The sequence below is a fragment of the Camelus ferus genome, chromosome 27 (assembly GCF_009834535.1).
Source record: "Camelus ferus isolate YT-003-E chromosome 27, BCGSAC_Cfer_1.0, whole genome shotgun sequence".
NCBI classification, from domain to species: domain Eukaryota; kingdom Metazoa; phylum Chordata; class Mammalia; order Artiodactyla; family Camelidae; genus Camelus; species Camelus ferus.
Genome location: NC_045722.1, coordinates 6,277,072 through 6,293,184, shown reverse-complemented (window position 1 = coordinate 6,293,184; position 16,113 = coordinate 6,277,072). Strand labels below are relative to the sequence as shown.

The window sequence follows — 16,113 nt, the reverse complement described above, 5'->3', positions numbered from 1 at the left end:
TTCCCTACCGCCAGCTCCCTGACCCAGCTTCCTGACTGGGGCTCCATCCCTTAGGGATCTCGAATTTGGCAGGTCTAAAGCTGAGTGTGGTATCTTGCCCAAAGCCTGCTCCTCCTCCCAGCTGGGGCACCACCATCCACTCAGCCATGAACATGCACGAATGCTGGCCCCCTCCTCGCCCTCCGCCAGCAGTCATGGGTGCTGGCCATTCTGCCCTCCAAGTCACCTGCCCCAGCCCCCAGCACAGCCTTGCTAAGGCTCAGGCCCAGCCTCTGGCTCCACCCCCACCTCCACTGTGTCCTCCCGGGCTGCTGAGCCTGATCAGCGTCTCCCTGGCTGAAAAGCCTCGACAGGATTTTTGTTTATAACCACTAGGTTTTGTTTTATACGTCCAGAACAAAAAGAGAAGACAGTTTTTTTAAATTTCAAGGATTCTCACTTTCTCAACTGAAAATTTCAAGGACTCCCACTTTCTCAACTGAACTTCTTGGTGGAGTCAGTCAGTCCCTTCACGAGCTGGCTTGCCCATGCCCCTGACTGCTTTTTCTCCCCTCCTTGACCACGTGGTTTTCACTGTGCGAGTGTCACTAGTGGCTCACAGGAGCTCCTATGGCCCCTTGGACTCACCCCGACAGTGCGGTGGTCCCATGGCTTGGTCAGCATCAGTCTCCCTGCTTGCCTCTCCTGGGTCCTCGGGATCAGGGAGCAGGCCTGAGTCCCATGAGAATCCCAGGACCCTAGATAAGGCCACAAGCTTGGGCACAGAGTCACTCAGGAAAGAACTGGACTGGAAGAAAGAGGGAAATTCCACGTGCTGACACAGACTGCCCTCCTGATTTGTGAGGCGATCAGCACTTGTCAAAAAAGGTATTAAAGGCAGCAGTGTCCAGCGGAGCCGTTTGGGGAGTATAATCTGGGGCATTCGGAGTCACAACAGCAACAGTTACAGCTTCCATTACTGTGCACTCTACCCCGGGCTCCTTTAATCCTTCCAGTAGCCCTGTGCGGTGATATCACCAGCCCTGTTTTACAGATGGAGAACCCAAGGCTCAGAGGTTTAAGAAACTCCCCTGAGGTCAAACACTAGTAAGAGAGGAACTGAAACGAGCCCATGCTGACCCGGCAGTGTGCTGGGTGCCGAGGCTCCCAACCTTCAGAGCTTCTGGTAGCAAAGCGGTCACTCGGAGTTTGTCACATGGGCTGGAGAGCATCACATGACTTATCACCTCTAGGGCGGGAGCCAGTGGGGTCCGTAATTAGCGGGCTGCATCCACTGGAACGGAAACAAATACCCCCCCGGCCAGGCCCAGCTTGCTGAGCTGTGATGCCATCTCCGCTGAGTTCCTGTCGCCCCAGCACGGAGGCCAGTGCTGGCTACCCAGACAGCTACATGAGCCTGTCTTGCGCCAGAGGTGAGACCCAGCTGCTAGCTGGCACTTGCCTCTGCTGTGGACTTTACTCCAAAGAAAACCACCGAAAACCACCGACAGGGAGGAGAGCAATGGGGTAAGATGCTAGGCCGGTGGCTCCTGCTCTCTGTCTCAGTTTCCCCACCTAGAAGTGGGGTCTACACAAGAGCTCCACTTCTAAAAGCTGGCTTCTTAGGGTACTTACAGACTGCTGGGGAAATTCTGCCTGAGCATGCACTGTTGCCTTCCTGCTTGAACAGGCAGGGCCAGGGACAGAACTGCGGCAGGAACAGATTAAGGCTGGGGGCAGAGATGCCAAGAGGTGGTCCCACCTCTCCAAGGACAGAGTCCACAGTCACAGTGTGAGAGGGTGCACGCACACAGAGGAAGCCACTCACCTGCCTGGAGACAGGCGCAGGGCAAGTCCCAAAGCCTGGAATGTAGGAGGTGGAGAGTAAAAGCTTTGGCTTTCACGGTTCCCCTGGGCGTCATAACCCAGAGTTACGGCTGGCAGGCAGTGGGGACTGGTGGCGACGGAGCCCGAGCACTCCCTGGGAAGTCTGCAGCTCTGGGAAATGGCCCCCCCTTGCTTGACCACACATTCGGAGACCACTGGTGCTCTCCCAGAAGGGAGGAGGGTCTGGGTAACAGCTGCTGCCTCCTACAAGCCAAAAAGAAGGTGACAACAACAATGGCTCCCATTTGTTCATTTCCTTTTATGGTGGGCACTCTGTGGTGGGCACTTCCCTCTTTATCACATTCCTGCAAAGTGGGTGCTATTCTCCCTGCATCACACAGGAGAAAAGAGCACAGAATGACTGATTAAATGACTTGCCCAGCTAACTGGTAAACTAGTGGCAGCATTCAAACCCAGGTCTGTCTGTGTTAGATGTCATGCTGGATATGGGGAAACGAGCTGTCTGGAATTAAACCAGGTGTCCTCAGGAGAGCCAGAGTTAGAAATCAGCCCACATGACCCCTCAGGCTGGAGGGACCAGCCCACCATCTCTGCAGAGCCCTGACCACCCCCGTCTGCAGGGCCAGCATCCCTGTTCTGCCTTGCCACCAAAACTGGGGAGGAGCCGATCCTGTGGCCAGGATCCCATGACCACCCTGACAAGCCAAATTTGGCACTGAAGACGACAAGGCTCAGAGCCAGCAGTGCTGGTGGTCGGCCCCCAGGGGAGCTCGGCCAGAGCCCTGCAGGCCTGGCTCAAAGTCCAGGACTGAGGAGCTGTAAGGCCTTCCCTGAAAGACACAATTGGCCCCTCTCCAGCTGGGCCTGGGCAAGATCTCCAACACAAACCTTGGCTTTTCAGATCCAGTCACACAGACTGCGTTTTTTCAGACTTTGCATGATTAGAGGCTATTGGCCTGGAATTCTCTTTAGCATGGTGGGGGTTCATTCTATCCACAGCCCTCAGCTCAGGAGCACCTTTGTCACTTCAAGACTGCTCTCCACTGAGAGAGCTGTCCTGGGGCTGCCTCCACACTCCTTTCCAGTGCAATCTCCCCATCTCTAAAGGGAGAGGTTAGGAGTGGGGCTGTATTCTCTGTAAACTGGAGACAGGCTCAAATGAGATGAGGTCCAAGGAAGCCTTGTTAAAAAGAAAGTATCTTACTAACAAGTCAACAGGACACTTGCGTAGAGCTGCTTAACAAGGACATACAACAAGTCTGGGGGCTGACAGTTAACCCCAGGTGTTGAATGGACATCTTGGGGCTGGAAAGTCTGGATCACCACACCTCCACCCCAGGTGCTGTGGTGCATACAGAATGTGCCAAGCCCAGCCCTGTTTCTGGTTTGCTGTATGGCTCCAAGTGAATCCTTAGACCTGCTTCCTCTCCAGGGACAGCAGAATAACTCCCGTCCCCACCCCCACGAGGGCTGCTGGGATAGCTAATGACATAATGGAAGGGAAAGCCCTTTGAGAATGTTTCAAGGGAGACACAAACAGAAACCGTCCTTATTAATAATAGATGCCTGGGGTTATTTCACTTCCTACCCAGGTGCAGCACTGCTGGGGGAGGCTGCCAGGGGAAGGCTCGGTTATTTCACTTGCTGCCAGTGATCGTCTGGTGTGGGGAGGGAGTGGGAGAAGAGTGCTGGGAGGACGTGTGCCCTACCCCAGCCCAGGCACTGTCTGCTCCCTCCTCCTGAGCTCGCTCCTATATCCCCATTGGTTCCCCCATAAATAATGCTCCGGAGTCACCCTGTATTAGGTAAGAGGGCACTGTTTTTCCCCAGACATGAAGCACCTCCTCTGTCTTCCTCTCCCTTTTTTAGTACAAGCCAAAAACCTACGTTTCCCTGGCATAAACTGAGTGATGAATTCACACCTACTCTGGATTCCTTTTTTCTTCTCTTCTGGCTCCAATGCTGAAAAGTTTGGTATTGTCTCCTGGTGAATAGTTAATTTAATTATCCAAAGAAAATGATGGAACATTTGCTGCTAAATTTATTGCAAGCTACCAAAGAGACAGCGCTGGTGTAATTTGATGCAGAGCCCCAGGCTATAGCAAAGGGGAGCAGGCTGCCTGTTCATCCTGAAACAAGCAAATGAAATTGACTACCCAGGGGATCAATCAGGACATTAAATACCGTGATGAATGTGGCAGAATTCTTCAGTGTCTGAGATTTACAGGGCACCTTTCACCAAGCGCTCTAGGAGCCTCCCCAACATCAATTAGGCCTCATAACTAGGTAGGCTCACCTCCACCTTGACTGCATAAAGAAGAGGCATAGGGCCCTGGGACCTGCGTTTGCTAAATGCCACAAAAGAGAGCCAGTGTGCAGACCAGACCCAGATTCTAGTTCAGAGACCCCTGCTTCCCTCAGCAAAGAATGATTTAGGATGGAGGAACGTCAGGCTAGAAAGGGACTGAGACTGAGGTCCAGAGTTGTCATGTTCTTGGTGCGTCTGTGCCTTGTCCACACTGGACCTTCTGCCTGGAATGCACTTCTTTATTGGTTGATTCTGACTGTTCTTTGGAACTAGCCCCGGCTGTCTCACGCTGGTCCCCTCCACTTTAGCCCACCTCAGCCAGGCTGGATTAGGTACATCCTCTGTGTTCCCAAAGAGGGACTCAGGATATGGCATGTGGTTGAGAGCAGACTTTGGCCTAAGGTCACCACTTACTAGCTATAAATCCTTTGGCAAGTGTTTTAAGCTCTGTAGGCTTTAGTTTTGTCATTTGGAGAGGGGAGAATAATACTATACTTTGTGGCGGTTTCGAGGCTTAAATGAGCTAATGTCTGTAAAGCGCTCAGCACAGCATCTTGGGCATAAAAAGCTCTCAAAAGTGGTTATTGTCTCCATTGACCTAAGCTGTTTGAGATCTGCCAACACACTCACAGGTTAAAAAGCTTGACGGCATCTTGGAAGATTACCAAGTTGTTTGCCATTTTACAGATGAGGAAAATGAAGCCTAAAAGGAGATGGAATGTGACCACGGCACCTCTGAGGCCATAACAGAACCAGGACGAGAACTCAAGAGTCCTGGTGACCAGCCCACTCAGTGTTCAGGCCTGCCTGTGCTCCCTGGGTCCCAGACCCCAAGATTCCCCACGCAGCCCCACACTAGGAAGGAGGCAAGCCCTCCAAGCTGGACGTGAGTACCAAAAAGGCAGCAGCAAGCTGCCTCTAACCCCGTGACCAGTTGTCAGAGGCAAAGATGGGGAAGCCCAGACAAGTAAAACCTCACCATGGGCTAACCATTTACCAGTCTAGGTACCAAAGAAAATGCCAGCTTCCTTCCCAATAAATTCCTAATTCTATCACTCTCCCATGCTTCTAATGACAAGCTTGCTGTTTTGAGGCAATGCGGCCCAGAGGATAGAGTCCCAGAGAAGCGGGAAGATGATGGGAGGCAGCCTGGTACAGTGGAAAGGCCAAGCTCTGCAGACCTGGAGCCTAATGTAAGTTCCACATCTCACGGACTGCCTCCCAGTCCATTTCTTCATCCAGAAAGTAAGCGTAATGATACCCACTTTAGAATCACTGTATTAGAGAAGGATATATAACACACCTAGTAGGTTTTTAACAAGTAACATTTACCAAAATTCTGGTTTGTGTCCCAGCTACCATTTGCTTTGTGACCTGGGGCAAACCACCTTCTCTCCTGAGAGTCTGATTCCTCGTCGTTTCCTACCCTTTCTGCCTCTGAGGGAGTAACTTACAAAGTGCTTTATAAACCAAGGATTATCAGCAACTTTTCTTCACATTGGTTCCCCACAAAATATTTTTTAAACTCTAGGGCTATACAAATTGTGGCAATATATCACCTTATATGCGCTTTTTACAAGGTTATCAGTCAAGCCTCCTTTAGTTCAGCAGCAGCTAACCAAATCCATCTGTTACAATCAATAGTGGCCTCTGGGTTTCCCAGCCTCTTAAGCCCACTTTCATGTCAACCAAAACAAAAACCCCTCATGAGAGACAGCGTGAAATGCAAGCAAGCTGACCATCCCTTTCCGAAAGACAGCGAAGAAGCACTCAGGGCTGGGGTTCCAAGCCCTCCAGCCAAGTCCGGACACGCCCAGGCTCTGCCGGCGGCATGGCTCCCGCACCATCCTGGGAAGGAAGGGCCCACTCTCGGTCAGCCTCGCCCACAGCACTGGGCCCATTTCCACAGTCTCCGGGGGCCCATTCTGTAGCGAAAGAGCTTTCAGCCAAACCCACCCAGGGCGAAAGGCCAGAGGACTCCTGCAACAGCCGCCTAATCGCGTCCATCTTCTCCTCCCTCCCTCCTCCCTGAACACACCACCAGGTTAGGCTGTTCCTCTAGATGAGGTTACCCGCCAGCTCAGCATATGTCAATGGCTCCCTGTTGCCAGAGGGTGCTCCTTAAGGCCTGTTCAGGTGGCAAGGCCTCAGGTCATGCAGCTCTTTGTGGAACATTCCTGATACACTGACATGCTTAATTCTAACACATAAACAAGGAACACTAACAACTAGCAGAGAGCATTTTTAAGTGTTCAGCACACGTCCACGAAACAAAAGCTGTGGCGGGCCAGTGGCTGCTGACCTTAGTTAACGTCCATTTGCTACCTGTTCATTCACTCTAGAATCTGCTTATATTATTAAGACAAGAGGTAGCAGCTATCAAAGTTTTAGACAAAAGTATGCAAGAAAGACTTAAGATTGGAAAATTCTATTGATTAATTTTTCCTGCAAGTCAGGAAAAGAACTTTCACAGTACCATCCCTGGTCCAGCTCCTAAAATGGCAGTACTTCTTGAGGGCAAAGTTTGAGAAACACTGACTGATGAGGAAAAAGGCCAGACTCCTCAGCCTGTGTCAATGTCCTCCACAGTCTGGCCTCAACTGTCCACCACCCTAAACCCCTTTCCTGAGCCTGTGTTTCCGCCTGTCCCTGCCTCAGGCATTTGTGTGAGCTCTGATCTGTTTCCACTTCTGCCCCACATGCTAATGTGAACACCCCTACCCCCGCCACCAAGGAACGGCCACATCTGGCCACTGAGGGAGCCCTCCCTGGGTATCCTGTTCATGCTGACTACGTGCTCTCTGCTTTTCTAATCAGTTCTCTCTCATCTCATCTTCCTTGGTGGCTGCAAAATCTCGAGGGCAGGGGCTGTGCCTCCAACAGCCTGTATTCTCAGAGCCCAACGGGAAGCTCTTCTCCCTGTCAGGGCCACAAGCTGCTTCAGGGCAGTGCTGGGCCAGGCTTCTAGATGTTTGCTCCAGAGTCCCACACAGCACAGCTGGTAGGTGAGCCAGGGAACACGCCCTGAGATGCCAGGGGGGCAGGGGAAAGCTGGATTCTGCGCTTTCTCAGCTACCGGAAAGCTGAGGCCAGGGCCCTCACTGGGCCTCAGTCCATGCGTAGTATAAGGAGGTCGTGGGCTTGAACTAAATGACCTCCAGGACCTATCCAGCTCCATCAGGGCTGCCTTTCCACATGCTTGTAATTCTGCCCTCTCAGGGACTTGGTGTTCTGCCAAACTAACCAAATTCCCAGGTCTGCTTGAGGTTAACCAAAGGCCTCAAAAAACTAGGGAGAAAGGCAGGAAGCACACAAGCACCACCCCCACCCAAGAAAGCTGCTCCTCACACCTTTCCCCACACGGCTTCCAGAGCTTCGGCTCGGAGTCGAGCCCCACCCGGGCAGTCATCTGGAACTGACAGACTGGTTTCCAAGAAACCATAAGGATAAAAAGGGCACATCAAATTGTACCTTCTGGCATATATGAAAGTTTTAACAATCTGCTCCACCTCACACAAACTGTCTTTTAAAGGTAAACTTTAAGTGGGCAGTTAAAGGGGCTTCTGAGTTGAATGAATTAATAAATTCCTGCTGGAGAGACAACCCAGAGCCCCAGCTCTCCTCAACTAGGACCCTGGGTGTGCGCCCCGCCCAGCCGGCCCCACGTGCCCAGTGCCCTTTACCTGAGGTTGGGATGCTGGGTGTGCGCCCCGCCCAGCCGGCCCTGCGCCCCCAGTGCCCTTTACCTGAGGTTGGGATACTGGGTGTGCGCCCCGCCCAGCCGGCCCTGCGCCCCCAGTGCCCTTTACCTGAGGTTGGGATGCTGGGTGTGCGCCCCGCCCAGCCGGCCCCCAGCCCAGAGCCCTTTACCTGAGGTTGGGATGCTGGGTGTGCGCCCCGCCCAGCCGGCCCTGCACCCCCAGTGCCCTTTACCTGAGGTTGGGATACTGGGTGTGCGCCCCGCCCAGCCGGCCCTGCGCCCCCAGTGCCCTTTACCTGAGGTTGGGATGCTGGGTGTGCGCCCCGCCCAGCCGGCCCCCAGCCCAGAGCCCTTTACCTGAGGTTGCTGCGTGAGTCTCCACTGCTTGAGCTGAGGTGAGGCGGAGGCACATACTGGTGAAGCCACCGCTCTGAAGCCAGACTTCCCGGTTTCAAATCCTGGCTCTCGTTTATAAGCTGTCTGAATTTGGGCAAGTTATGTAACTTCTCTGTGCCTTAGCTTCCTCATCTGTAAAACAGGGATAATAATAGCATCTATCTCATAAGGTTTGTGAGGACGGAAGGGGTTTAATATGTGTAAAGTGTTAGAATGGTGCCTGACGTACAGCAATGCCATTATCGTGGTGATGAGTTGTACCCAGTAAACTTTAAGTGAACAGCTGCTTGGAGCTGGGGCAGGGCAGTCATGATAGGAGGGAGTCAAACGGAGAAAGACCAGCAAGTTCAACCCTGAGGCTAGGAACCAGAGGCACTGCCTGGGGCTGTCCTCCTTGAGCCACCACACACAGTCCTGGGGGTACCTCTGCAGCTGTCACCTTTGCTGTGTCTCCTGTCCCCACCTGTACTGTCCAACAAGGCTGAGGGATTAATGGCCCTAAGCAAGGTTAGCTCCCTTGAGAAAAGACCCAAAGACAGCAACAAGATACAGAATTACTTTTGTGAGGGTGATTCAAACCATATGGCCCCAGACAAGTCACTCTGCCTTCCTGACGTCTTCTCTGTGCCTCAGTATCCCTATCTGTACAACAAGAGGGCTGAATTGGATGACCGCTCAGCTCGCTGCGTTCTAGGATTCTATGGTTCTAACACAGGACATCACTTTGCTGCTCTCTCACCCCATTGAAAGAAGGTTGAAATGCCAGTAACATTTAACTTCTACAAGTGTTTCACAGCAAGTGATTAAGACACACATCAAAAAGGGTTCAACTAGTCAGGCCCAGGCTGGTCACACAAAGCGGCCGCCTAGCCCCTCCATCCCCTCCCCTTCTGTGTCACTGTCACTGTCACTCCCCATCTCCACCCTGCCATTTTCCTTGACCTATTAAGTACTACACCGTCCACAGAGCGCCTTCAGGGTGGCAGTTCTCTCCATTCAACTTGCCTGCTGACTCTCAGCCTTTCTCTGACCCCAACACCTGCCCACGCCTTCCTGCAGTCCTGGCCAAAGCCTCAGCAGCTTCTGGCCCCTTGTGACACCCTCAGCCTCAGCTGTGCTCAGGGCAGCAGAGGGAGCGTGCCAGAGCTAACCACACATGTAGCCGACTTGCATGCCTGCCTGCTTTCTAGGACAGCCAAAGAGCCACCAGGAAGGCAAACGAGAAGCCAGAGCATTCTCTGGGCAGGATTTTAAACGTTTACAATAATATCAAATTATCTGTTAGAATAAGAAGCCACACTGTCTCAAAGCAGCTCCTCCACTTCCCTCTCTTTTACAGACATGAAGTCCTAGAAGCTGACAAAACCTTAAAATGAAATGGAAAATTAAATCTAACTTAAGCCAACTATGTTACACACTCAGCAGGCTCCGGTTTAAGTCAGGTCCACTTCTGTCACATCAGCTCTGGTTTTCTGAAGACTGGAGTGTATTTACGATAATACTCACGCTTCGTGGCCGCGCTTTTTTAACTCTAAATTTTCCAGTCTAGTTCCTTTCTCTCAACAACTACCTTACGTTGATTAGGCCGGTGGGAACATTCATGTTTACAATTTTGCCTTAAACACAGAGCCCTCTATGAACAAGACAGGCAAATGAAAAATACTAATTTTCACTTCTTAAAAAATTTTCTCTCTTCCTTTACAAAAAGATAGGCATATTTCTGGTAATAGTTTTAAAGCTGTGGAAAGGCTTTATTACATATTTTATTACAGAATTAGAGAATTTCAAAAAATAATTGTTTGGAATCACAAATAGTTAAAAAGAAACATAATAATCATCCCATTAAAAAAAGCATTCTGGCTTCTGTTAGAACTTTTCCTCAAATTATGAAATGTAGCTCTCTATGCTTTCCGATGACTATTTATTAGCCATGGAATGTCTATGATTTCAGCTAAATACTTTGATGTAATTTTCCTTCTTACGACATGGTCATGACTCATTTCTTCTTCAACAGCTCAGTCATCTCAGGAACTACCTGCAAATTAAAAAAAAAAAGTAGTTAAGCAACTTGAGCCTTTACTGTCACACAGCCACAGCTCCTTAAGGAGTACAAGGAGGCCCAAAGAAACAATGTGAATCACTACTGAAGCACAAAGCAGCCCCCCTCCCCCCGGAAGTCCCTGTTCTGCCATGGTCTCTCCTCCCATCCACGGGGAGACTGCAAACCTTGGGAGGGAGAGACCATCTTAGACACAAACTGGCATGGCCGAAAGCCACTTACGGCCTAGGAGCCTTTTTGACACAACCACAAACCTCAGAAAGGCACCAGAGAAAACAGAAGTCTAATTTTTCTTGTCTGTGTTGAGAGTAACGTATATTTTTTACTTCTGTGTGTTCCTGGCATTCTTCCTTCCCTTACTGCATTCCCGCCTTTCCTCCAAAGTCCACACCAGAGTCTCCTGCGTAGTCATGACTCCCATCAACCTCCTCCAGGAGCCGTTTTCTCACAGTTCCTTTGCTCACTCATCATTCAAGAGACACTGCAGTTGTTGCTCCTCAGCACATGCTACTACCTTTCTGCACATAAAAATGAGCTGCATGCTGAACACTGCCTATCACCACCCTTTATTGAAGTCAAGGTCTTGTGCTAATGCAGTGGCCGGTCACAGTGAGGGAAACTGCCCGAGCTGGCTCCCACTTTAAAAAGGATTAATTACTAACTCTCAGTCTTGGCAGCTTAGTGGCTGCAACTGGAGCTTTCAGCGTGGAGCTGCTTTGTGACAGCCTGGACGACAGAGAGCGATTCGTGGGGACTGCAGGGGAACGTCACACAGAGCTCCCCCTAGGCCCAGCTGAGCCACTCATGTAAAATATCAATTACCCAGTCTTCCAAGGGGCTGTCGACTGCCCCAGCTCACAAAGATCCCAGTTGAACTCGCCACCAATGAATATAGCCTCTCAATTATTTAAGAGAGCTACATTTCCATTAGGTGGAAATAATGTGTTCGTACAAAATTTATTAAGGAAATTGTCGACATGTTGTTTCTTCCGAATGTCACTTTGTCTCCAGCCTATTAAAAGGCCCATGTTTACCACAGAGCCAGCAGGCATTAGCTCAGGGGCATTAAGTGCTGGCACCACTTCTCCCAGCATTCCTCTGTGGAGGGACCATGAGCTTATGCCAGTCATACAGATGACATGCTAAATGAGCCTCATGTGGGACCTACGTGTTTCACGAAAAATAGGCTAGAGCCCAACTTATTTTAAATAAAATATTAATCTGGTTTAGGACACACAGTTTTTAAAAACCTTACAGCATGTCCCCCTGCCACACTCCACAGAAAAGGGTTGCGGGCTTTTTTTCCTCTGCATCCTGTATATCCTTTTTTTTATTAGATCAACCTCAGACTTTCCTCGCAGACCACACAATGCCTTGGTTAGGGAAAAGAACATGCCAACTCAGTTTACTGGGTCTGATGGCCTGAGCACACTGAAAGATCTGAATTCCTATTTTCATTCTATTTTAGATACTGCAGAGGCAGTTCCCTTTCAGTAAGACAAAATGAGAGTGAATTTATGTTTAAAATAAGACAATCTAGGGGGAGGGTATAGCTCAGTGGTGGAGCGTGTGCTTAGCATGCACAAGGTCCTGGGTTCAATCCCCAGTACCTCCATTTAAATAAATAAATAAACCTAATTACCTACCCTCCCCCCACCAAAAACAAAAACAAAAACAAAAACAAGATAATCTACTGATAAAAGTCACAATACAATGATATTTCACTCATTTACTTAGTCCTTCCTCAGGATAAGCACTATAGGAGACAGAGAAGTTCAGGCCTGACTCCTGGCCACAGGGAGTTCCAACCAATATTTGGAGAGAACAGAGAGAGGCCTATGAACCATCCAATCAGAAATGTGCTCATCTTGTACTGTAAACAGAAGAGGATGAAAAGAATGGCACTAACTGTTCCAAATTCAGGAGTTCTGAGGAAAGTGAGACTGGTGCAGACTAGGAAAAATCAGAACATTAACACGGAGAAGGAAACGATTCCAGGCAAAAAATGAGGAGGCAGGCAAAGATAAACTCTGTAGGTTCCGGAGACAGTAAAGGGATTAGAATGACTCTAGTGAAGAGCACGCTGGGGAGAGGTGAAGAAAGGTTTAAAAAGACAGGAGGTATGCCAAGTCTAATCAATGGGAACAAAATAGTCTCTCCAACAGAGATGGTGCTGGGACAACTCGGTATCCACATGCAGAAGAATAATGCTGGACCCTCACCTCACACCATCTGTAAAAATTAATTCAAAATAGATCAACAACCTAATTATAAGAGCTAAAACCATAAAGCTATTAGAAGAAAACATAGGAGTACATCATCATGACCCTGGATCATGACAATGGATTCTTAGATATAACATCCAAAATACAAGTGACAAAAGAAAAAAAAAAAAGATGAACTAGACTTCATCAAAATGAAAAACTTTTGTGCATCAAAGGACGTTATCAAGCAAATGAAAAGACAATCTACAAAATGGGAGAAAATATTTAGAAATCATATGTTTGATAAAGGTTTAACATCCAGAATATATGAAGAACTCTTACAACTGAACAACAAAAAGACAAACCAATAAAAAAATGGACAAAGGACTTTAATAAACATTTTTCCAAAGAAGATATACAAATGACCAATAGGCACACATGAAAAATGCTCAATATCATTAGTCATCAGGGAGATGCAAATCAAAACCACAATAAGATACCATTTCATGGGGGAGAGTATAGCTCAGTGGTGGAGTGCCTGCCTAGCATGCACAAGGTCCTGGATTCAATCCCGGTATCTCTGTCAAATAATAAATAAATAAATAAAAAACCTAATTACCTACTCCCACCAAAAAAAAAAAAAAAAAAAAAAAAGATACCATTTCATGAACATTAGGATGGCTATGATAAAAGACTGCCACTACTGTTTGGACTAACACATAATATTTACCTCCTTGGTTAAATACATTTCTGGGTATTCTTTTTGTTGTGATTGTAAATGGGATTGTTTTCTTAATTCCTCTTTCTGTTAATATATTGGTAACATATTGAACTGCAACAGATTTTTGTATGTTGATTTTGCACCCTGAAACTTTATTCATTTATTATTTCTAATAGTTTTTTGGTGGTGTCTTTAGGTTTTGTTTTTTTTTAATATAAAATCATGTCATCCATAAATAGTGACACTTTTACTTCTTCCTTTCCAATTTGGATGACTTTTCTTTCTTTTTCTTACCTAATTGTTCTGGCTAAGATTTCTAATACTGTTTGAATAAGAGTAGTGAGAGTGGGCATCCTTATCTTGATCCTGATTTTAGAAGGATAGTTTTGAGTTTTTCACCATTGAGTGTGATGTTAGTGGGTTTGCCATATGTTGCCTTTATTATTTTGAAGTACATTTCATCTATACCCACTTTATTGAAAGCTTTTATCATAAATGAATGTTGAATCTTATCAAGTGCTTTTTTTGCATCTACTTTTTAGCCTTCATTTTGTTAATGTTATATATCACATTAATTGATTTGTAGTTGTTGAACCATCCTTGCATTCCTGGCATTCTAGCTAAAGGCAAATAAACAGTTGCCATCATGGAACTGGCAGAAAAATGGATATACAGATCAATGGCAGTGAACAGAGAGCCCAGAAATAAATCCACACATATATGGAAAATTAATTTACAATGAAGGAGCAAAGGACATACAACGGAGAAAGAATAGTCTATTCAATAAATGGTGTTGGGAAAAATGGACAGTCACATGCAAAGAAATGAAACTAGACCACACCATACACAAAAATCAACTCAAAATAGATCAAAGACTTGAATGTAAGACCTAAAACCATGAAACTACTAGAAGAAAACATAGGCAGTATGCTCCTTGACATTGGTCTTAGCAATATCTTTCCATATGTACCTCTTGAGGCAAGGGAAACAAAAGCAAAAATAAACAAATGGCAAACTAAAAAGCTTCTGCACAGCAAAGGAAATCAAGATGAAAAGAAAACCTATCATAAAGGAGAAGATATCTGCAAATCAGCAAATCATATATCCAACAGGGGTTAACATCCAAAAAATATATAAAGAACTCATAGACCTCAGTAAAAAAAAAAAAATCCTGATTAAAAAATGGCCAGAGGAGCTGAAAAGACATTTTTCCAATGAAGACACACAGATGGCCAAGAGGCACATGGAAAAATGTTCAACATCACTAATTATTAGGCACTTGCAAATCAAAACCACAATGAGATATCTCACGTCTCTTAGAATGGCTATTACCAAAAACCCAAGAAATAGCAAATGTTGGTAAGAATGTGGAGAAAAGGAAACCCTCATGCACTGTTGGTAGGAATATAAATTGGTACAGCCATTATGGAAAACAGTATGGGGAGTCCTGAAAAAGAACAGAACAGAACTACCACATGAACTAGCTATCCCACTGCTGGGTATTTATCCAAAGAATATAAAAACACTAACTTGAAAGGCTATATGGGGACCCCTAGGTTCATCGTGGCATATTTACAATAGCCAAGATAAGGAAACAACTTAAGTCACCATCAGTGGATGAATGGATAAAGAAGATGTGGTGTGTACACACACACACACACACAGAGGAATACTACTCAACCATAAGAAAGAATGAAATCTTGTCATTTGTGATGATATGGATGGACCTTGAGGGTATTATGCTAAGTGAAATAAATCAGAAGGAGAAAGATGATTTCATCCATATGTGGAATATAAAAAACAAAAAAGTAAAATGAACACACCAAATAAAAACAAACATGTACAATCGGAGAACAGAGTAGTGGTTATCAGAGGGGAAGGGGCTGGGGGGGAGGGTGCAATGGGTAAAGGAGATCAACTGTATGATGACAGGAAACTAAATTTCTGGTGATGAGCTCGCTGTAAGGTATATAAAAGTACAAACAGAATGTTATACACCTGAAACATACATAGTGTTATAAACCAGTGTTACCGCAATAAAAAATAATAAATTAAAAAAAAAAAGGTGGGTTTCTTAAAACACCAAAAATAAGTTGAGAATCTCAGGCTGGAGATCAGTTGACTACATGATTTTTGAGGTCCTTTTCCACTTTGACTGTCCTAGGATTCTCACTGAGATACCTCTTTGAGCACACATACACACACACACAAAATAAACATAGACACTCCCGTGTCAAACCTGGGAGCTGCCCTTAATACAAGAGTCACAATGTGTGGGACGCCACTGCGTCAATCATTGCTATGAAAATGTTCCTGCCCCAAGGCAGGTGTGCACTGTATGAAAATCACGAATTTCCAACTCTTCATTCCTATATCAAGTAAGCCCTGTATGTGAGTTGCAACACACAGTACAGACAGACAGAAAAACATACCTCAAAATAAACAAAATTACCTATAAACTTACTAAAATATTCTCTTGAGGAAAAATAAAAGGCCAACTACAGTAGATGTCTGTTTGCATATGTGTGAACATGATAACAAGGTTAGGGTTCAGAAAGTGCTGTATCTCACTGCAACTAAATGCTTATTATTACTTGAACAAAGTTATCCTTATAAAGAAATACAAAAAAATCTCTCTTTTTCAAACTAACTTTCCCTCCCACTGGGGTATTTTAGTGGTCCAATGACTGCCACTACTGTTTATTCTTACATAGCTGGGCCAGGTCACAGGAGCAACTAACCTACCTAAACCCTAAATTTCAGACACACAACCCCAGGATCACAGAAGAGGGGCTGTATTCTTCCCATGCAAGATTCAGGCTATTTTGTGAGGAGGTTCCCAGGGGAAGGATGCCCTATGCTGATTCAGGCCAACAGCCCCAATCTAGTCTCTGCACA

General features: G+C 46.8%; 1 protein-coding gene across 1 annotated transcript in view; it reads right to left on the bottom strand.

The window, feature by feature from the left end:
* Positions 1-9,958: 9,958 nt before the first annotated feature.
* Positions 9,959-16,113, bottom strand: part of ETFA (electron transfer flavoprotein subunit alpha) — a 61,680-nt gene continuing 55,525 nt past the window's right edge. Inside the window, exon 12 of the mRNA XM_006173502.3 lies at positions 9,959-10,266. Coding sequence (XP_006173564.1) covers positions 10,228-10,266 — 39 coding nt within the window. The 3' untranslated portion in view covers positions 9,959-10,227. The remainder of the gene's footprint in view (positions 10,267-16,113) is intronic.